The 16,665-nt window shown below is 38.2% G+C and overlaps 4 protein-coding genes across 5 annotated transcripts in view; 1 reads left to right on the top strand and 3 right to left on the bottom strand.

Annotated features, from left to right (window-relative positions):
* LOC134656933 (sn-1-specific diacylglycerol lipase ABHD11-like) overlaps window positions 1-7,644 on the bottom strand; it is a 46,959-nt gene extending 39,315 nt beyond the window's left edge. Inside the window, exons 1-3 of one of the 2 annotated variants that reach the window (XR_010097567.1) lie at window positions 7,169-7,644; window positions 6,490-6,860; window positions 5,815-6,026 (exon numbers count right to left, since the gene is read on the bottom strand). Coding sequence is in view for 1 of the 2 variants with exons in the window: in XM_063512487.1 (XP_063368557.1) it covers window positions 5,879-6,026; window positions 6,490-6,860; window positions 7,169-7,567 (918 nt within the window). In the remaining variant the exon portion in view is untranslated. Of the gene's footprint in view, window positions 1-5,801; window positions 6,027-6,489; window positions 6,861-7,168 lie in introns of those variants that run through there. The other variant, XM_063512487.1, reaches the window with a different exon arrangement.
* Window positions 298-2,280, bottom strand: LOC134656926 (sn-1-specific diacylglycerol lipase ABHD11-like). Its single transcript, XM_063512479.1, has 3 exons — window positions 1,752-2,280; window positions 943-1,310; window positions 298-608 (listed from the first exon to the last, which is right to left on the bottom strand). The coding sequence occupies exons 1-3, from the start codon at window positions 2,184-2,186 to the stop codon at window positions 470-472; spliced, it is 942 nt and encodes a 313-aa protein (XP_063368549.1). The 5' UTR covers window positions 2,187-2,280; the 3' UTR covers window positions 298-469.
* Window positions 3,520-5,402, bottom strand: LOC134656778 (sn-1-specific diacylglycerol lipase ABHD11-like). Its single transcript, XM_063512302.1, has 4 exons — window positions 5,057-5,402; window positions 4,615-4,837; window positions 3,844-4,211; window positions 3,520-3,686 (listed from the first exon to the last, which is right to left on the bottom strand). The coding sequence occupies exons 1-4, from the start codon at window positions 5,215-5,217 to the stop codon at window positions 3,545-3,547; spliced, it is 894 nt and encodes a 297-aa protein (XP_063368372.1). The 5' UTR covers window positions 5,218-5,402; the 3' UTR covers window positions 3,520-3,544.
* A 933-nt stretch (window positions 7,645-8,577) lies between the features above and the next one.
* Window positions 8,578-16,128, top strand: LOC134656947 (very long chain fatty acid elongase AAEL008004-like). Its single transcript, XM_063512506.1, has 7 exons — window positions 8,578-8,629; window positions 11,564-11,635; window positions 13,222-13,412; window positions 13,716-13,856; window positions 14,638-14,743; window positions 14,835-14,968; window positions 15,928-16,128. Exons 2-7 carry the CDS (start codon window positions 11,575-11,577, stop codon window positions 16,102-16,104), a joined length of 810 nt encoding a protein of 269 aa, XP_063368576.1. The 5' UTR covers window positions 8,578-8,629; window positions 11,564-11,574; the 3' UTR covers window positions 16,105-16,128.
* The last annotated feature ends 537 nt before the right edge of the window (window positions 16,129-16,665 follow it).

Genomic DNA, 16,665 nt, shown 5'->3' with positions numbered 1-16,665 from the left:
TGAAGTGGGAATGGTGTGCTGAGCTCCTGGGGCCTGTTTTATAGTGGTGTCTAGTTGTGAGGCGTGCAACATGTTTGGGAGTGCGAAACCACAATGTACCAACGATAATATGTGGTTTTCGATGAGTGCAACTTTGTTATCAGAAATGTGGTTACATTTTTAAACATAGTTGACTACACGAAAATAATTAATGTGTCTAACATTTTTAAGTGCCTGTAGGTTTCCCTTTTCCAAAATCTTCTGTAGTGTTATCACATATTTCGAAAAAAGTCATTATTGCTAAGACAAAAAAAAAACTTTACGGTTAACAACAAAAATATATATTTACAACAACAAAACTGATTTATTTTGTACATTTCACTATCACAATGTTAACTAAAATAAGTAAAATCTCCAATGGTAATCACTTCAAAATCACAAATTATATCATCTAATTAATTATGCTATAATATCTACAATTGGCAACTATTCATTTTTCTTTTAAGAACTTGCACACAGTCTCCAGGAAGGGCTGAGGCTTTTGGCTGTGCACCCAGTGGCCGGCACCCTCGATGAACACCAGTTCTGCCAGTGGGAAGTATTCTTGGATCTCTGGCAGGTCATGTTTACTGAAAATAGACCAAATAAAATTAAGGAAATTGTTGTTACGGGAGAATTTATGGTAAAGGTATTTAAGTGCACCTTTGATTACAGATGACAATTACAATTTTAATGAATCTGGTAACCAGTAAAAAAAACAATAATTAAAGATTATTTTTAACCACCTATTCAATGAAATCAACTTGCAATGAAATTGCAACTTTAGTTATAAAATAATTCAATCCTGAAAATTATTAAATGCTAACAAGGAGCTCCTGTTTATTTGACTTCATGAAACAGTAGGTACTTATGGTTCTGAACCATTTTACCAAGCAAAAAGCTTATAAATTTAAAGTATCTCACCCTATATAGTCTGACAGAGATCCTCCTATAAACAAAGTTGGCCCACAGTACTGTAGACCTTTCAAACTGGATGGAAAGTTAGAGATATGTGCCGTGAAGTTCTCCTTTAGGGCTGGCAGGTTCACTCTCCAAGTATAACCTCCTGTGTGTGTCTGCACCAGGTTTGTTATCAAGAAGTTCCTCAAGTTGACATCGGGAGTTATTGATTTGAGTTGTTCATCAGCTACTTTCCTGGCTTTGGACATGGCTATGCCAGGGCGCACGGAGACATTGGACATAGCATCAAATAGGCTTGCCATTGTGTTTATCTGTGGGCTGGTCTTTACTGGTGAAATGTCCACCACTATTAGACTTGATACTAGATCAGACTGAAAAGAAAAATAATTATTAATTTGACATAAGTTAATTAACAACTAAATAACACAACAGTAATTGAATAACCAAAGAAAAATAAAATATTAATATAATAATTGAGCCTTTATACGTCCCACTGCTGGGCACAGGCCTCCTCTCATGCGCGAGAGGGCTCGGGCTATAGTCCCCACGCTAGCCCAATGCGGATTGGGGACTTCACATACACCTTTGAATTTCTTCGCAGATGTATAATTACTAATTATGTGAGTTTTATTTTAAATCATTAATTTTATTATTTATTCTGTGTGCAGGAAATGTGTTGTATAATTTTAATCCACAAGGAAGGAACTAAACAAAACGGCTAGTTATTTACGAACTTAAAATCTATGTGAATTAAACAAAATAGCTTGGCAGGTTTTCTGACTTTAATCAGTAATAAAAAAGTTTTAACTTACACAAAGCAATGATAGCACCATAGCAGTCCTGCCACCCATACTATGTCCTAGTACAGACACTTTAGACAGTTCCAACTTTTTGAGCAGATTCATAACATCGTGAGCCATGTGGACATAGCTATGTTGCGAAGAATGCCTGCTGTCGCCATGGTTACGGGCATCTACACTGATTACTTTCCGTCCCGTAGTTCTATGGATAGCCTTGCTTGTACTGTTCCAATTGTTCTTCGACCCCAACAACCCATGTAATATTACTAACGGAGGAAGTGGATTGTTCTCCGATTCAGTGCTCTCATAAGAAGCGTAAGACAAATCGACAGACTCCGAATTTTCTGAAGTGAATGTCGCCCGTTTCCTTACGATTTGTGAGGATATAACGGGATATGTTTTGAAAAATGATGCCAGAATCCTGGGATTAGCTTTGAAGGGTAACATTTTTCACTGATAATTTTGTAAACAGAATTTTGAAAAAAATAGTAAAATTACATGATTGATGTCAAAAGTGACATTTGTGTGACATTAAGAAACGGTTTGAGACATAGTTTCTCATATAGGTTTGTTCGATACACAAGTCGACAAGTTCACAACTGTAATATATATACATATAGTGTGTTAAAGGACTGTTCCATTTCAAACATAGACAGAAAGATTCATACTATCTTTGTCTTACACTAGTACTAGCACCCAAAAGAAAAGGATGAGTATAGTTTTTTTGGTTCCTATTTACTGACAAGATTTGGTTGACCAGCTATAGTTGGTCAAACCAATTTGTCAGTAAATAGGAACAAAAAAAACTATACTAATCCTTTTCTTTTGGGTGCTCGTACTAGTGTAAGAAAAGACAGTATGATTCTCTCTATTTATATTTGAAATGAGACAGTCCTTTGACAAACTATAGGTACGTGTTCCGTTAAAATCAAGGGGATACCCATATGCTCCTTCAAATTAAAACGTGTCAGAAAGATTTTAGAGTCAGAACCAAGTCGGAACACCCTAGATTTTCATGCCAATATTTAAATGTTGTTTAATTTGGGATACTTTTTTTTATTGTAGAAAATAAATGAGTAGACGTATCGCCTGATGGTAAGCGATTACCGTCATCCATGGACACCCGAGTGATTATAAGTGCGTTGCCTGCAAAGATTGCCGGCCTTTAAGATGGGAGTAGGTACGCTCTTTTCTTTATGTAGGTATGCACACTGACAGGTTGGTGCAAACTTAGCGTGGTTACAGTCTATATAATTTACAAGCTTTTGAACAACAGGCCTGTGGCCTGTGGCAAGTGAACGTACCTACATAACACGTCAACCTCTTTGCTGTGGAAGAACAAATAACCCTTCGAATCGAACGCACAATCCCTTAGAGCGGTTTCGCACTACGTTCTGTCCGAATCCGTGAAAATATGGTCCAAAGTAGCCGTAGAACTATTTCTATGGTAAATTACGCACTCCGTCATCCGATTTCGGAAAGAAATCAGACGGATCTAGGGCGTAAATTACCATAGAAATAGTTCTACGGCTACTTCGGACCATATTTTCACGGGTTCGAGTTCGACTTCGGATCGGATTCGGATCGGACGTAGTGCGAAACCGCTCTTAAAACGTCGTCACAGAATAAATAATAGTATTGCGTCGTGCTTTCATCATGCTCGTAATATTAAGAATGCCTATAAATATTACACGGCTCTAATGAAGTACCTAACCTTCATATTTTCAAGTATTTTTTTTCTATATAAGATTGGTACAAATCCAAAAAGGAATAATTGAAATTCTTCTGTAGACAACGTAACGGTTTTACTTATGTTTTGTAAGGAACTCATTGACGTAATTAAAGAAGGCTGTTGGATCCTCGGCGTGAACGTTATGGCCGACACCCTGTACATATTTGAGCTCAGCATTCGGAAATATTTTTTGGATTCCTTTTAAATCATCTGTCCTGAAACAATTATAAAAGAATTAAGTCAACTCTTCAACCACTCCGTATTCAACCAAATAATTATCATCTCACCAAGTTGCTAAATAAAGAACATCTATTTCAGACACATGTTAAATATACACACGACATATTAGTTACTTAATGCATAGGTACTTACGGCAAGTAGTTCGAGTTTGTACCACCTATAAATAGGACCGGACCTTCATACTGCATGTTCTTTAAATCTTCCGGAAAAGTCGCGATGTCCATAAAATGCTTTTTCAGAGCCTCCAAGTTGCACATCCAACCAATCTTGTCGCCTCGCTTACCGATATTCATTAGAATGAAATGGATACTGCCTCCCCCGAACAAGCCAGTGGCCAGTAATTTCTCTTTAGCAAAAGCTCTGGCGTCGGTTACAGATGCCTTTCCTTGGAAATCGATGGCTTTCATGTTGTCTATTAGAACTGGAAAGAATTCATTCAGGACGCCAGCCGTGGAGACAGGTGAGATGTCGACTACGATCAGACTGTGGACTTTCCTTGGCTGTAATACAAGGAATAAAATTTGAGGCCAAACGGACTATTAAGTTCTTGCCTACTTCCCGTCTAGGCTCGATCAGGGGAGATAGGTAATAATTTAATTAGCAACGAGCTGAAAAACTTGATTGACTGGACAAGAGCATCGAAATAATTATACGCACTAGATACTTTTAGGTTTGTTCGTAGAAAGTACTACAGCAAAATACTTCCCCTGCGATACAAAAAGCAACACGCACACACATACATACATCACTGGCTCAGTGACCCAAAAAGGATCTGCCTCTGACATAAGAGAGCGCCACTACCCTATTCTGCGCCACTTCACGCCAGTTGGGTATTCCGAGGGCGGATAGGTCTTTTTGGCCTTCGTCACTCCAGCGGTACAAAAAGCAAACATAATCGAATACCTGTGTAAGCGCTAAAGCCATGCTAGTTCTACCGCCCATGCTATGACCTATCACGGTAGCTCGCTTCAGACCCAAGGTGTCAATTAGCTTGGCCACATCGGCGGCCAGCTCGTGGTAGGTATGTGAACTGTCGTGAGGACTGTCTCCGTGGTTGCGGACATCGGCAGCTACGACCATCCGGTGGCACGTTGTTGAAATCTTTTGGCTCATGCTCGCCCAGTTCCTTTTGAATATAAACAAGAACGTCTATTAGAATAACACCATGAACAGGTATTTAGGAATATTACATGTGCAAACAAAATTACTGCGGAAAACTGAGGGTAGCGCTCAAAAGGTTGTTGTGTTGTGTACGTAAATCAAAGGCCTCCCTTTTGTCCAAGACTGATGAGTGTTTTTTGGCTGCTAAAGCAAAAACATTTGTGTTCAGCTTATTTATCATTACCTCTTGGAGCCTAATAATCCATGCACGACGACCACCGGTGAGCCGCCACTCTCGTTCTTTCCGTACACATTGTAAGCCAAATCAACAGCTGACCGTGTTTGGATCCTAATCGGAGTGTGTAAGTCGAGGAAACAGTGCCGCAGTAACTGTAAAACCTTCATGCCATATCCGGTCAAACGAGGGATTTGGGATCATGTCATTTCAGCAAATAGACGAATTAGGTACACATATGATTTTGTGAAAATATTTATCACATTTTTAAAGCATTATTTATCGTTTTCAATGTATTTCTACTTTATTTGACGTTTGATTATTGTTATAAATTTTCAGCGTTTTGTTTACGACGTTATTATGACTACTCAACTAAACGCAGAGGCGGTCCTTTTTAGAGAAAACTCTTTATTGGTAATGTATACCTCAAAGAGTAAAGTAGGTAAGTGGTATAATAATTATGGTAGAGTCTGTGCGGAAAGAGAACAGTCGTGGAATGTAAGGAAGCCCATACATTTTCTGACTCTTCTCTTTTCGCACAGACTCTACTGTTCGGAAAGAGAAGAGTCGTGGAATGTATGGGGCCCAATACATTCCACGACTCTTTTCTTTCCGAACAGACTCGAAGATTTTTGCGCCTAGGGGTTTTTCCATTTCATGTTAATTTCCAGTTCGGGGGTGCTAAGTAGCAAAGCCTAGGTTAGCACAAGCATTGAGTGTCGCAGGAGGACGACAGATAAAAATGAGAAATGACTTGTCATAAATACTAGTTTATTACGTTAACACAAATGCACATCCAACACGCTCTATAACAAATATCCACAACAAAGCTTAGTTATTATTGTGATGATTGAGGAAGCCAATGGCCAGTTCCAGCACGGCCTTGGGTTCGTCCTTGTGGACGAAGTGACCGGCGCCGGGGACGAACTTCACCACGGCTCGGGGGAAGAGCGCTCTGATCCTCGGTAGGTCGTCGGCACTGGAACAACCATATTGTTGGATGGGCACATTTACCCTAGAGATCTAATGAGTCAAATCGACAGTAGGTACGCCACTTCACTCTACTGTTGTTACCTAGATACAAAACCTGTACCTACGTTAAAAAAGGAATGCTAAACCATGCAAAATAGGGTCTTATTTGGTAGAATACTAATTAATTATATATCTAATTAATCTAATACCTTTAAACGAGCAATTCTTGTATATAATACATATATATTTCGGGAATCTCGCAAACGGCTCTAACGATTTCGATGAAATATAGTTTTCGGGGGCGAAAAATCGATCTAGCTAGGTTTTTCTAGGCGCTTAGCGCGCTTTGCATTTTTGAGTTTTTATATGTTATCTCCCAGGTATTAAGTATTATATTACGAATCAGAAACAAAACTTTATGCAGATGTGAACCCCGATTTAGATGAAAGAAAAACACTTTATATACTTACGGAATATACTCCGATAACTGTCCGCCTATGAACAAAGCTGGTCCGAAGTACTTCTTGTTTTTGTCTAAAGTGAATGGAAACGACGAAATGTATTTAAAATGTCTAATTAGCGTTTCTAGATTGCACGTCCACCCGATAGTGCCATCTTGTTTAATGTTGATATTGGATAACACATTCGCCATAATGATTTCATTGGTAATGATACTTTTCAACTGTTCTTTGATATCTTTTCTAGCTCTGTGGACTTTGCGTTTTTCCTTCCATTTAACATCGGTCATCGCTTTCATGATGTTTGGGAAGAGTGTGGTAAACTCCGCGCTTGTAGTTGCGGGTGACATGTCTAACAAGATTAGGCTAGCTACTGCCGACGGCTGAAAGACAAAATAGCTTTGGATGACAGTTAATGAAGCTAAGCTAACCATCATCAAACTCTATTTTTGATAGAAATTTTAACGTGTATGAGATGACAGACGTGATCAAGAACATCTTTACTTTTTTGACCTGGAAGATATCTGTAAATAGCCTCAAGTCAACTTAGCATCATTCTGTTAAGCAAGAGATGCCTTGGGAAGGAAAGAAATGACCCAAACTGCTTTTTTACACCATCCTAGGGCATCAGCCTTGAAAGGATCAAAGGATTCAAAGTAAACGATGGATAATATTAAATGTGTGTAGGTACCTTCATCAAAGCGACTGACATTGCTGTCCTGGCACCCATGTTGTGTCCTATAAGACTGGCTTTGTTCAACTCCAGCTTGTCCATAAGTTGCAGAACATCTTCAGCTTGCTCCTCGTACTTATGCGACCTGGTCTGCGGACTGAGCCCGTGGTTCCTCAAGTCTATCCGCACAACTACCCTTTTTGTCACCGCGTGAATAGTTTTCCCTAAGTATTTCCAATTTTCTTTCGTTCCTAGTAAACCGTGGCAGATTATAAGCGGAGGTTTTTCGTCAGGCGGTTCATTGTCGGGACCGCTTACGATTTTGAAAGATAAGTTCACAGCAGTCCTGGTTCCAATCGTTATGGGAGACAAAATGTTCACTAATCTAGAGAACTGCATTCGAGGCCACACATCCATTCATGTCAAACAACGATGTGTAGCCAATGGAGCAATGGATTACAATAAAATAACATTTTCTTGAACTACTTAGTTGTTTTGTTTTGTTAATATTTAATAAGTGTTTGAAAATAAATAGCAATTACGCTGAAATTATTGGTATCTAGTAATGTGACATTTCGCGTCAGTTGTCAGATAATAAGGAAATAGGTAGACGAAGTTAAGGTTTTGAATCATAGATGTAAGTAAGTAAAATAAATAAAGGGTAATTGTTTTGAAGCCTTTTACTTGTTCACGATGAGATGGCACAGTGAGGTGTCCCCGCAGGTGTCATCGAGGTGGCCGTTGTGAGAAATTAGGCCAATTCACAGTTGTCCGAAATTCTAAATTAAAAAGAAATATCTAATAATAAGTACCTAAACAATCTTAGCCTACTTATAATACGCCCTAATACTGGACCATACTGGACTCAAGCGCATCAGGCGGGATATACTTAACCTGTGACTCAGGCCAGTTATGAGGATTGGGCTATAGCTAGCTAAATAGAGTACCTACACTCATTTACGACGACTATACGATTTTTTCATCACCGAAAAGCTGGTGGTAAATGTCATGGATACGTCCGTCTTTGGCTGGTTTTAGTGTCACGCGGACCGTCCGTGCGGATCGCTCCGCACCGGACCAATATGTATTAAGTTCAGGGAGCGTTTTAGAGTAAAGCTGACGGGTCCGCGCGGACGACCTTCGCGTGGACAGCTTTCTCATACAATTTGATGGTGCGGAGCGATCCGCACGGACGGTCCGCGTGACACTAAAACCAGCCTTTCTCATCAATATCTTCATCTTAGTGACTAGGTAGGTACATAGGTACACTGAACATGCTTTTGACCGATTTTAATACACTTGCGTTCGAATTGCAGAAATGGTGTAAAGGAACGATAATGTCCACAATGTATCGCTGCGATGTGTAAAGATATGCACAATATACTTGTAATTAATACAGTTCATTGACGATGTCGTACGTTGTAAACGGCGTATAACGTTCAATCTTGCCGCTAATCCGCCTTGAGGAGGACGTCCCTGGTGAGCCCACCATTTGTTACTTTTATTTATTTACTAGCGACCCGCTTCGGGTTCGGACGGGTTAACAAATTATACACATACTTTCCTCAAGAATCACTCTATCGATACGAGTAGGTGAACACCGCATGAAAATCCGTTTAGTAGTTTTTGAGTTTATAGCAAACATACAAATAGACAGACGCGGCGGGGAACTTTGTTTTATAAGGTGTAGTGATTTAAGTCGTTAATATACCGACGTTACCGACGCGATGCCGGAGTTAAAAGGATTTTGAAACATAGAAGTGCTTTCGAGCGGTTAAACTTCATTGCACAAAAAAAGCGGGCTAAAAGTAACTGTAAAATGTACAAAGATACCTATCAGTGACAGAAATTTTGCGAAAATTAGTAGGTATATAGGTACCCAAACTGCAAATAACAAGGTTCTTTAATTATACATTATTAATTGATTATTTTCATCAGTTTTAATTAATATTTAACACTGATTAACAAAAGAAACATTTTTTCCGATTAGTTTAGTGGTCGTACTCGTACGTATTTTATAATAAAATAACAGTATGAAATTCAAATGAAAATGCTATCTGACTATTGGAATAGGTCATGTCTAATACTACTAATAAACTCAAAAACTACTGAACAGATTTTCATGCGGTGTTCACCTATCAATAGAGAGATTCTTAAGGAAGGTTTAGGTGTATAATTTCTTACGGTTTTGTGTAATAACCCGTGCGAAGTCGAGGCGGGTCGCTAGTAATTCATACGAATTTGCCACTCGTGGTGGCATTTCAAAATCTGTGCAGAGTTATCTTGGTCCTACTCTATCAAAATACCCTTTACCGAGGGATCAGTCTCTGTAGTATAATTTCCCTTGTTATTGTAACAGTGTTACAATACACCCTGTCAACAAAACAGTCCATTTGCAAAATGTAGCGTCTTTAAAATTTCATCCTAATTCTCATAGATCGTTTTTAACTTTTTACAATATGTACATATATTATATATATGTCCAATAGCCAATAGCAAATATTGGATTACCTTTACCTAGTGTTTATTTTCCTTTATTTTAGCGTTGTCATAGTCGATGTAGAACCAACGACATTTTATACAGGGTGTCTCAGCGACGAGGGAGTGTACAAAGGTTACGCGAATAATCCTACGTCATTATTATTTTAATTCATTCGGTAATTTTCATTGTAATTCACTACAAGGTGATTGAACCTTTATTAAAATGTCGATGCTCTTGGTGTGTCTGTTTACCAATGATTTGAATGAATCCATTGTTTTTTGTTTGTCTTATTTTTTACGCAGAAAGTCGAAGGAGCATCTTTAGCGCCACCATCCCACTAACCCGAGGTTAACCGGGTAAACCGCTAACCCAGTGTCAAATTGTACTGGTAATCATGGTAACTCCAGGTTTAACCGGTTAACCCTGGGTTTGTGGAATGGTGCAAGTGCTTAGAAAATTAAAAATTAACCCCCTTATTCATAACGCTACAAACTTCAATTAGCTAATAATTGTTTGTCTTAATCTGTCATTTTGACGTATATTTCTAAGAAAGGGATAAAATATACTTTAACTAAATTAGGCTAGTAAAGTTTTATGAATAAAGGTTTAAGATCCGGTTGCAATCACAATCGATGGGCTGATGATTAACTTAACTTTGCAGAGAACTACGGAACTCTTTTAACAATAAACAGTAATACAGACGGTTTGGTGCACCCGGCGGTTAGTGGCACATAGAGGTCAATCCAACTCATAACTTATTTATTTCTTGCGTTCATGTAAGAACATGCGTATAAAAAATTACCTAAAGTACTAATAGTGTTATTCAGAATTATATAAGTTATTTAATAAAGATGCAGTCTGACGCGAGCTACGCGCTACGAGCGTAGCCGATTACATGGGAAAACCCGTATGTAGCGAAAAGCGCCTACATTCTTGATAAAAATAGTTTAATTTTAAAAACACGTTTTTATATTGACTACATAAAACAGTACATTTGTAAAAAAGTATTTTATACAATCGTAACGTTAGGTAATAATTAAAGAGCTTTTCAGAAATTAGCGCATTTAGGGCACGAAACTTCCGGAGCATGCAGCTTTTACATTAATACCTAAAGTAAAACGGTACTAATTCAAAATAAGCATATGGTATATTTCTTTGTAGGTAGGTACCTATAATATCGCTCTCTTGATATTAATAAGTCAAAATGTGATGACGGATTTATATAATTAAAAGTGATTAAATCATAATCCAATAGATCCGATTTGCATAGACACTGCATACGTGCTGCCCTCACGGACTGCAGGAAGTTTACATTTATTATTATTATTTTATAATATGCGGAAAGATATTCAACAGGCAATTACACACCTATGGATATCCATAAACATACAGCCACACGTAAAATATGGTCTGAGAGTATCTCTACTAGACGATTTACATTACTCACATCATACTCACATAGGTTTAGTACTTTTATATATAGTTTATAATAAGTGACGAAAAGAGCAGGTAGGTACCTAAAATAATATTGATATCAAAGTGTTTGTATCAAAACGCCAGAATATTACATAAAAAAACTCAATTCACACGATGATGGTTTCTGCTGTAGTCAAAACTTAAATCAGTTGCGGTTTGACGCTAAACAGGAACTGATAAAAACATGCGTATGTGATAATTGCCAAAAAATTAGTGCTTACCTACAATACCTACATGTAAAATAATACATGTGCATAAATATTAGACAACAACACTTAGGTAATCAGACTGAATATCTACTCATCTAACTAAAAATCGCATTTTTTACATAGTTGGACCTACTTAACCAACAATGTATATCGCATGTTATTTGTTGCAAGGTCTGTAGAGGCCTTAAGCGTCGATCTGTGTGGTCTCAATCTTATCTATTGTTAACAACTTGCTTGATATTTCAGGGACCAGCAAAATGGGGACCCTTATAAACAACATCACGCAGTTCTACCACTATGTCAACGAGGATCTTGCTGGTGAGTTTCAGTATTTATGATAGTGTTGGTGAAGACTATTCTAGTCATTAAGTGCAAGTTTGAGTTACGTTATGAATAAAGAAATTGAAATTGAATTGAATTGAAATTGAGTTATTTTACGAATAAACTTGTTACTTTTAGTTTTGAGCACTTTCATCTTCTGTAGGGACATTAAGCACAACAGCGACGATTTTTTCACTCTTATTTCATACTAGCGACCCGCCCCGACGTCGCACGGGTTAACAAAAGTAATCAAATTATACATAAACCTTCCTCTTGAATCACTCTATCTATTAAAAAAAAAACCGCATCAAGATCCGTTGCGTAGTTTTAAAGATCTAAGCATACATACAGACAGACAGGGAAGCGACTAGTGAAAACCGCCATATTTTGTGACGGCCGGCCATTAATTATAGGGCCTTAGCCTTTGGAAGTTTCTTTTTTTTTTCAAAATATTTTTTAAAAGTAATCACGAAGCGCAATCTTGTAAAAATAAAAGCTTTTCTCTTGGTTGAAAAGGATCCTTTTCAGCCACCGTAGCGAATAAATGCTTATTTACGATTACGGACATTACGGCCCGAGGTGACGTTTATGAAAATACTTATGCGGTCTTATAATTTTCAATAAATAATGTCATCGGTTGGAGTTCAGACAATGAACCAGATTATCAGGTACTTTTACGTTGCCGTTATAGAATAGAATGAATATTAAGTCACTGCATAATCGATTGATGTCACGGGTCCGGAGGTCACACATTATGCTCAATGTAAGTAGCATGGTAAGGGAATTCTTGCATATTTTGAATATAATACTTATAACTTTGTATGAGGAAAATACTTTGTTATATACCTATTTAAAGTACCTATTAGGTACTACCTAATATAAGTATTTAGTTCATATGAAGCATCAGATAATATCAAGATCAATGTTTGCTATAAAAATTGCAGACAAAAAGTAGTTTTATTTGGGAAAGAGACACGATCTTATTATTTTATGGGCAAATGGGCACCCTGTATATTTTACCCTAAATTCATGTCTACAATGCATGACAATGCCTAAAAGACTGATAGCTTCCTGATAGCACTTTCTAGTTGAGAATTAAAAGAACCCTGCCATCTGGCCCATCTGACTTTTCAAGCTAGGGGAAAAACTAGATATTATTGGTACAACTTAGTTTTTGGAATAATAAGTTTAATTTTACAACAAGTCAGTGCAAAGGAAATGAAATAAAGCGTAAAGTATTGATTGTAGTAAAGTACCTATAGATCCTAAGGAAAAATCGTACTTCCGAGTTTGATAGCCGAACTAGATGGTACTATACATATTTTGTGATAAATGGATTCTCAAACGTCAACTTTTCACAACTAAAGTTACCGCATAATGTACACGTACAGCGAAATCAACTTCAGCTGTCGTATTTCGAATCAAAATTATAAATTAGCGTAGACGAGGCTGGGTGATCTTTGTGAACATGTACCCTTGTCTTTTGAGCTAAAACAAACTGATCGAGTGTCTTCACGAGGCAGTGGTCGAGGGGGTGCCCAAGGCCGGCCGCAGTAGGACTCTATCTGTATTGCTTCTTTCAGATCCCCGGACAAAAAAGTTCTTCCTAGTATCCAGTCCGTTCCCCATCCTGATAATCATGTACCTGTACCACCAGTTCGTGCGAAAGTGGGGCCCCGCCATGATGGAGAATCGGCCGCCCTTCGAGCTTAAGAAACTTATCACCCTGTATAATATTATACAGATTTATCTGTCCGGGTACATCTCTATACGTGTAAGTATATAAATCTTACTAATATTATAGTACAACTAAAGATGGTGTCTCTTTAAAATTAATTGACTTACTTACGTACTCTTTTTATGAAGATTTAACTACAGTGTCGTTGTGGACATCTGTATGTATATACACATAGGTAATTTAACTTGTAACACTTTCTAGTCAGTCTTTTAAAAAATCTACCTAATGTAATACAAGTACCTAATTAAAGATTGAGGCGTCTTCCCAGATGAGAAAAATGTTATTAGAAATTACGCAATTCCAAGAAAAGATTTGTTACAACTAACTACTTGTCCACAGTGTCTGTTCATCCTGTACCTGCCGGGGCACTACAGCGTCTGGTGCCAGAAGATGGTAACAGACGAGTCGCCACTCGAGAAGATAGTCATCCACCACGTCTACATGTACTACGTTATCAAAGTTATAGATCTACTGGATACGGTGTGTTAGGCTCTCTCTATCTCTCTAAGCGAAATTTTAAGGGGCCCACTGATTAACAGTCCGCCGGACGATATCAGTGTGTCAGTTAAACGCAAAAGTTGACAGTTCCGAACAACTGACAGGCCGATATCGTTCGGCGGACTGGTCCCTTTAGTGGCTATAGTTTTCAGTTTCTCTTTGGATGCCGAAAATGTCTGAAGTCATAGCTACTCTTTCGTCGTCACATCCTCATGCATGTAACTGAGGATAGTCACATGCGCCCATGATTTAGCGTTTAAAGTGCTTGATAGTTCTGTTAACCTTATGGTTAAACCAGATTATCCATTGGAAGAGATGGTTTTGATCAAAGTTGGATTTAAATGAAGAAAAATATATTGATGATAATAAAATGTCATCAGTCATAACCCCTAAGAGTCGACGAGTGCTGTCCAGCGTCTTCAGCAAAAGTCTAGCTAGCGAATCAAGTTGCGCGCGAGGTAAACACTGCATGGCGGGGTTCGTGATTTGACAGGGATTAGGTATTTACAAAGACTACAACCTAAACATGTTTAATCATAATTTTGTATGTTTATATATAATATTTGACTTATCGGTTCCATTTCTAGTTATAATTTATGAATCTCTCCTGCACCAACATTTATGTCTTATGTCTCTGTTTGACCCAATGGTTGACTGGTAGAGAATGCCTTTTGGCATTAAGTTCGCCATTTGTACCTACATCTTTCTTTCTTTGTGCAAAAAAGTTTAAATAAATAAAATAAATACTTTTGTTGGTTCTCAGGTGTTCTTCATTCTGCGCAAGAAGTTCTCACAAGTGTCGTTCCTGCACGTGTACCACCACCTCGGCATGTGCCTGCTCGGGTTCGTCGGTAACAAATATGTGCCAGGTATGAGACACTGGGCTCATTTCTGGCTGAGCTACGTCTAAATGCGCGTATCATATGAAACATTCATATAATTATGTTTGCGTATTTACAGGTGGTCACGGGGTGATGCTAGGTTTCATCAACTCCGTGGTACACACGGTGATGTACACGTATTACCTGATCTCCGTGGTGCGGCCGCAGTGGGTGCGCCGCTGGTGGAAAAAGTACATCACTCAGCTGCAGATTGTAAGTGTCCTACTACTAATACTTTCATGCTTCTCTTCTCATTTTGTCTGACACTTTAAGATTGTGCAGACGTTAGTTTGCAATCTCACGTAGTGTCATTCTATGGAACTTGCTAACTTTGTAAACAAACCGCCATATTGAAATCGTCTCTGAATGTCAATTTACTAGTGACTTTTGTTTACATAGTTAGCAAGTTCCATAGAATGACACTTTAGGTTAGGTCGGGTTAGATTGTAATCTTCCTACCATCAGTTTATAATTTATTTTATATGCTAACTAGCGACCCGCCTCGGCGTCGCACGGGTTAACAAATTATACATAAACCTTCCTCTTGAATCACTCTATCTATTAAAAAAAACCGAATCAAAATCCGTTGCGTAGTTTTAAAGATCTAAGCATACGTAGGGACAGACAGCGGGAAGCAACTTTGTTTTATACTCATCATAACCGGAAGATTGCGGGTCGCTTCTGGCTTCTGGATGAGATTAGCTCAGGACCGGGACAAGTGGCGTACTAGAAGAGAGGCCTATGCTCAGCAGTGGGCGATAAAGGGCTGTTTTTAGGGTTCCGTACCCAAAGGGTAAAAACGGGACCCTATTACTAAGGCTCCGCTGTCCGTCCGTCCGTCCGTCTGTCACCAGGCTGTATCTCACGAACCGTGATAGCTAGACAGTTGAAATTTTCACAGATGATGTATTTCTGTTGCCGCTATAACAACAAATACTAAAAACAATAAAATAAAGATTTAAGTGTGGCTCCCATACAACAAACGTGATTTTTGACCGAAGTTAAGCAACGTCGGGCGGGGTCAGTACTTGGATGGGTGACCGTTTTTTTGTTTGTTTTCTTTTTTGCTTGTTTTGCTCTATTTTTTGAACCCTCCGTGCGCGAGTCTGACTCGCACTTGGCCGGTTTTTTTTATATACTATGTAGTGATAGCAATTATTTCCTTATTTCAGCTGCAGTTCGCCCTCCTAATCTTCCACTTCGGGCACGTATTATTCGAGCCATCGTGCGAGTACCCCAAATGGGTCTCCCTGGTGTTCCTCCCACACAACATCTTCATACTGTTCCTGTTCCTGGACTTCTACTTCAAGGAGTATGTTTACAAGAAGACTAGCAATAAGACTTCGTAGGTAATAAATTATTTATTTATACAAGTTCGTTTGATTTTATTAGATTTAATTTCAAAGTAGGTAATATTTGTGTATAACAACAGAAATAAGTCAAAGTTATATAGGGTGTTTGACTGCTAGTCAAATCAGTTTCTTTTTTCGAACTGTCAAAACGATTTTGCTTGATTTGCTTCTATGCAATTTATATGAAACACTAGCATGTGACGTCACAATCAAATTATTACCTACGCTTTATAGTTTAATACGGGTTTTAAAATAGAAATTGTGTCTAAAAATAACTGCTGTCTACGTTTTTCTATTAATCTTCTGGTGATTATTTCATGCATGGTGTAAAATAATTTATTTTAAATACAGTCAAATACCCTATTGTATGTGTAGATATTTCCTTGACACGCTTCAGTTCAAGTTCAAACGGCTTAACGGATTTTATAGATATCACACCGTATGGAGACTCCACACACTTAACTTTGGAACTTTTACGTCCGTACCTTTTTATCAATATATATAACTAGTAGTTCGCCCCGAACTGAGAACTCGCGGTTCGCCAAAAATATCAATTGA

The sequence above is a fragment of the Cydia amplana genome, chromosome 19 (assembly GCF_948474715.1).
Source record: "Cydia amplana chromosome 19, ilCydAmpl1.1, whole genome shotgun sequence".
Lineage (NCBI taxonomy): Eukaryota > Metazoa > Arthropoda > Insecta > Lepidoptera > Tortricidae > Cydia > Cydia amplana.
This window is presented reverse-complemented; position numbering and strand designations above follow the sequence as displayed.

Excerpts from the sequence above, each read along its gene's own strand:
- LOC134656926 (XM_063512479.1), bottom strand. The coding sequence starts at position 2,186 with ATGTTACCCTTCAAAGCTAATCCCAGGATTCTGGCATCATTTTTCAAA. Across the intron at positions 1,311-1,751 it reads TGGTGCTATCATTGCTTTGT|TCTGATCTAGTATCAAGTCT; the intron begins GTAAGTTAAAAC and ends TTTTCTTTTCAG. Across the intron at positions 609-942 it reads TCTCTGTCAGACTATATAGG|TAAACATGACCTGCCAGAGA; the intron begins GTGAGATACTTT and ends GTCTATTTTCAG.
- LOC134656778 (XM_063512302.1), bottom strand. The coding sequence starts at position 5,217 with ATGAAGGTTTTACAGTTACTGCGGCACTGTTTCCTCGACTTACACACT. Across the intron at positions 4,838-5,056 it reads GGATTATTAGGCTCCAAGAG|GAACTGGGCGAGCATGAGCC; the intron begins GTAATGATAAAT and ends TATATTCAAAAG. Across the intron at positions 3,687-3,843 it reads ACAAACTCGAACTACTTGCC|GACAGATGATTTAAAAGGAA; the intron begins GTAAGTACCTAT and ends TAATTGTTTCAG.
- LOC134656947 (XM_063512506.1), top strand. The coding sequence starts at position 11,575 with ATGGGGACCCTTATAAACAACATCACGCAGTTCTACCACTATGTCAAC. Across the intron at positions 11,636-13,221 it reads TGTCAACGAGGATCTTGCTG|ATCCCCGGACAAAAAAGTTC; the intron begins GTGAGTTTCAGT and ends TGCTTCTTTCAG. Across the intron at positions 13,413-13,715 it reads CCGGGTACATCTCTATACGT|TGTCTGTTCATCCTGTACCT; the intron begins GTAAGTATATAA and ends ACTTGTCCACAG.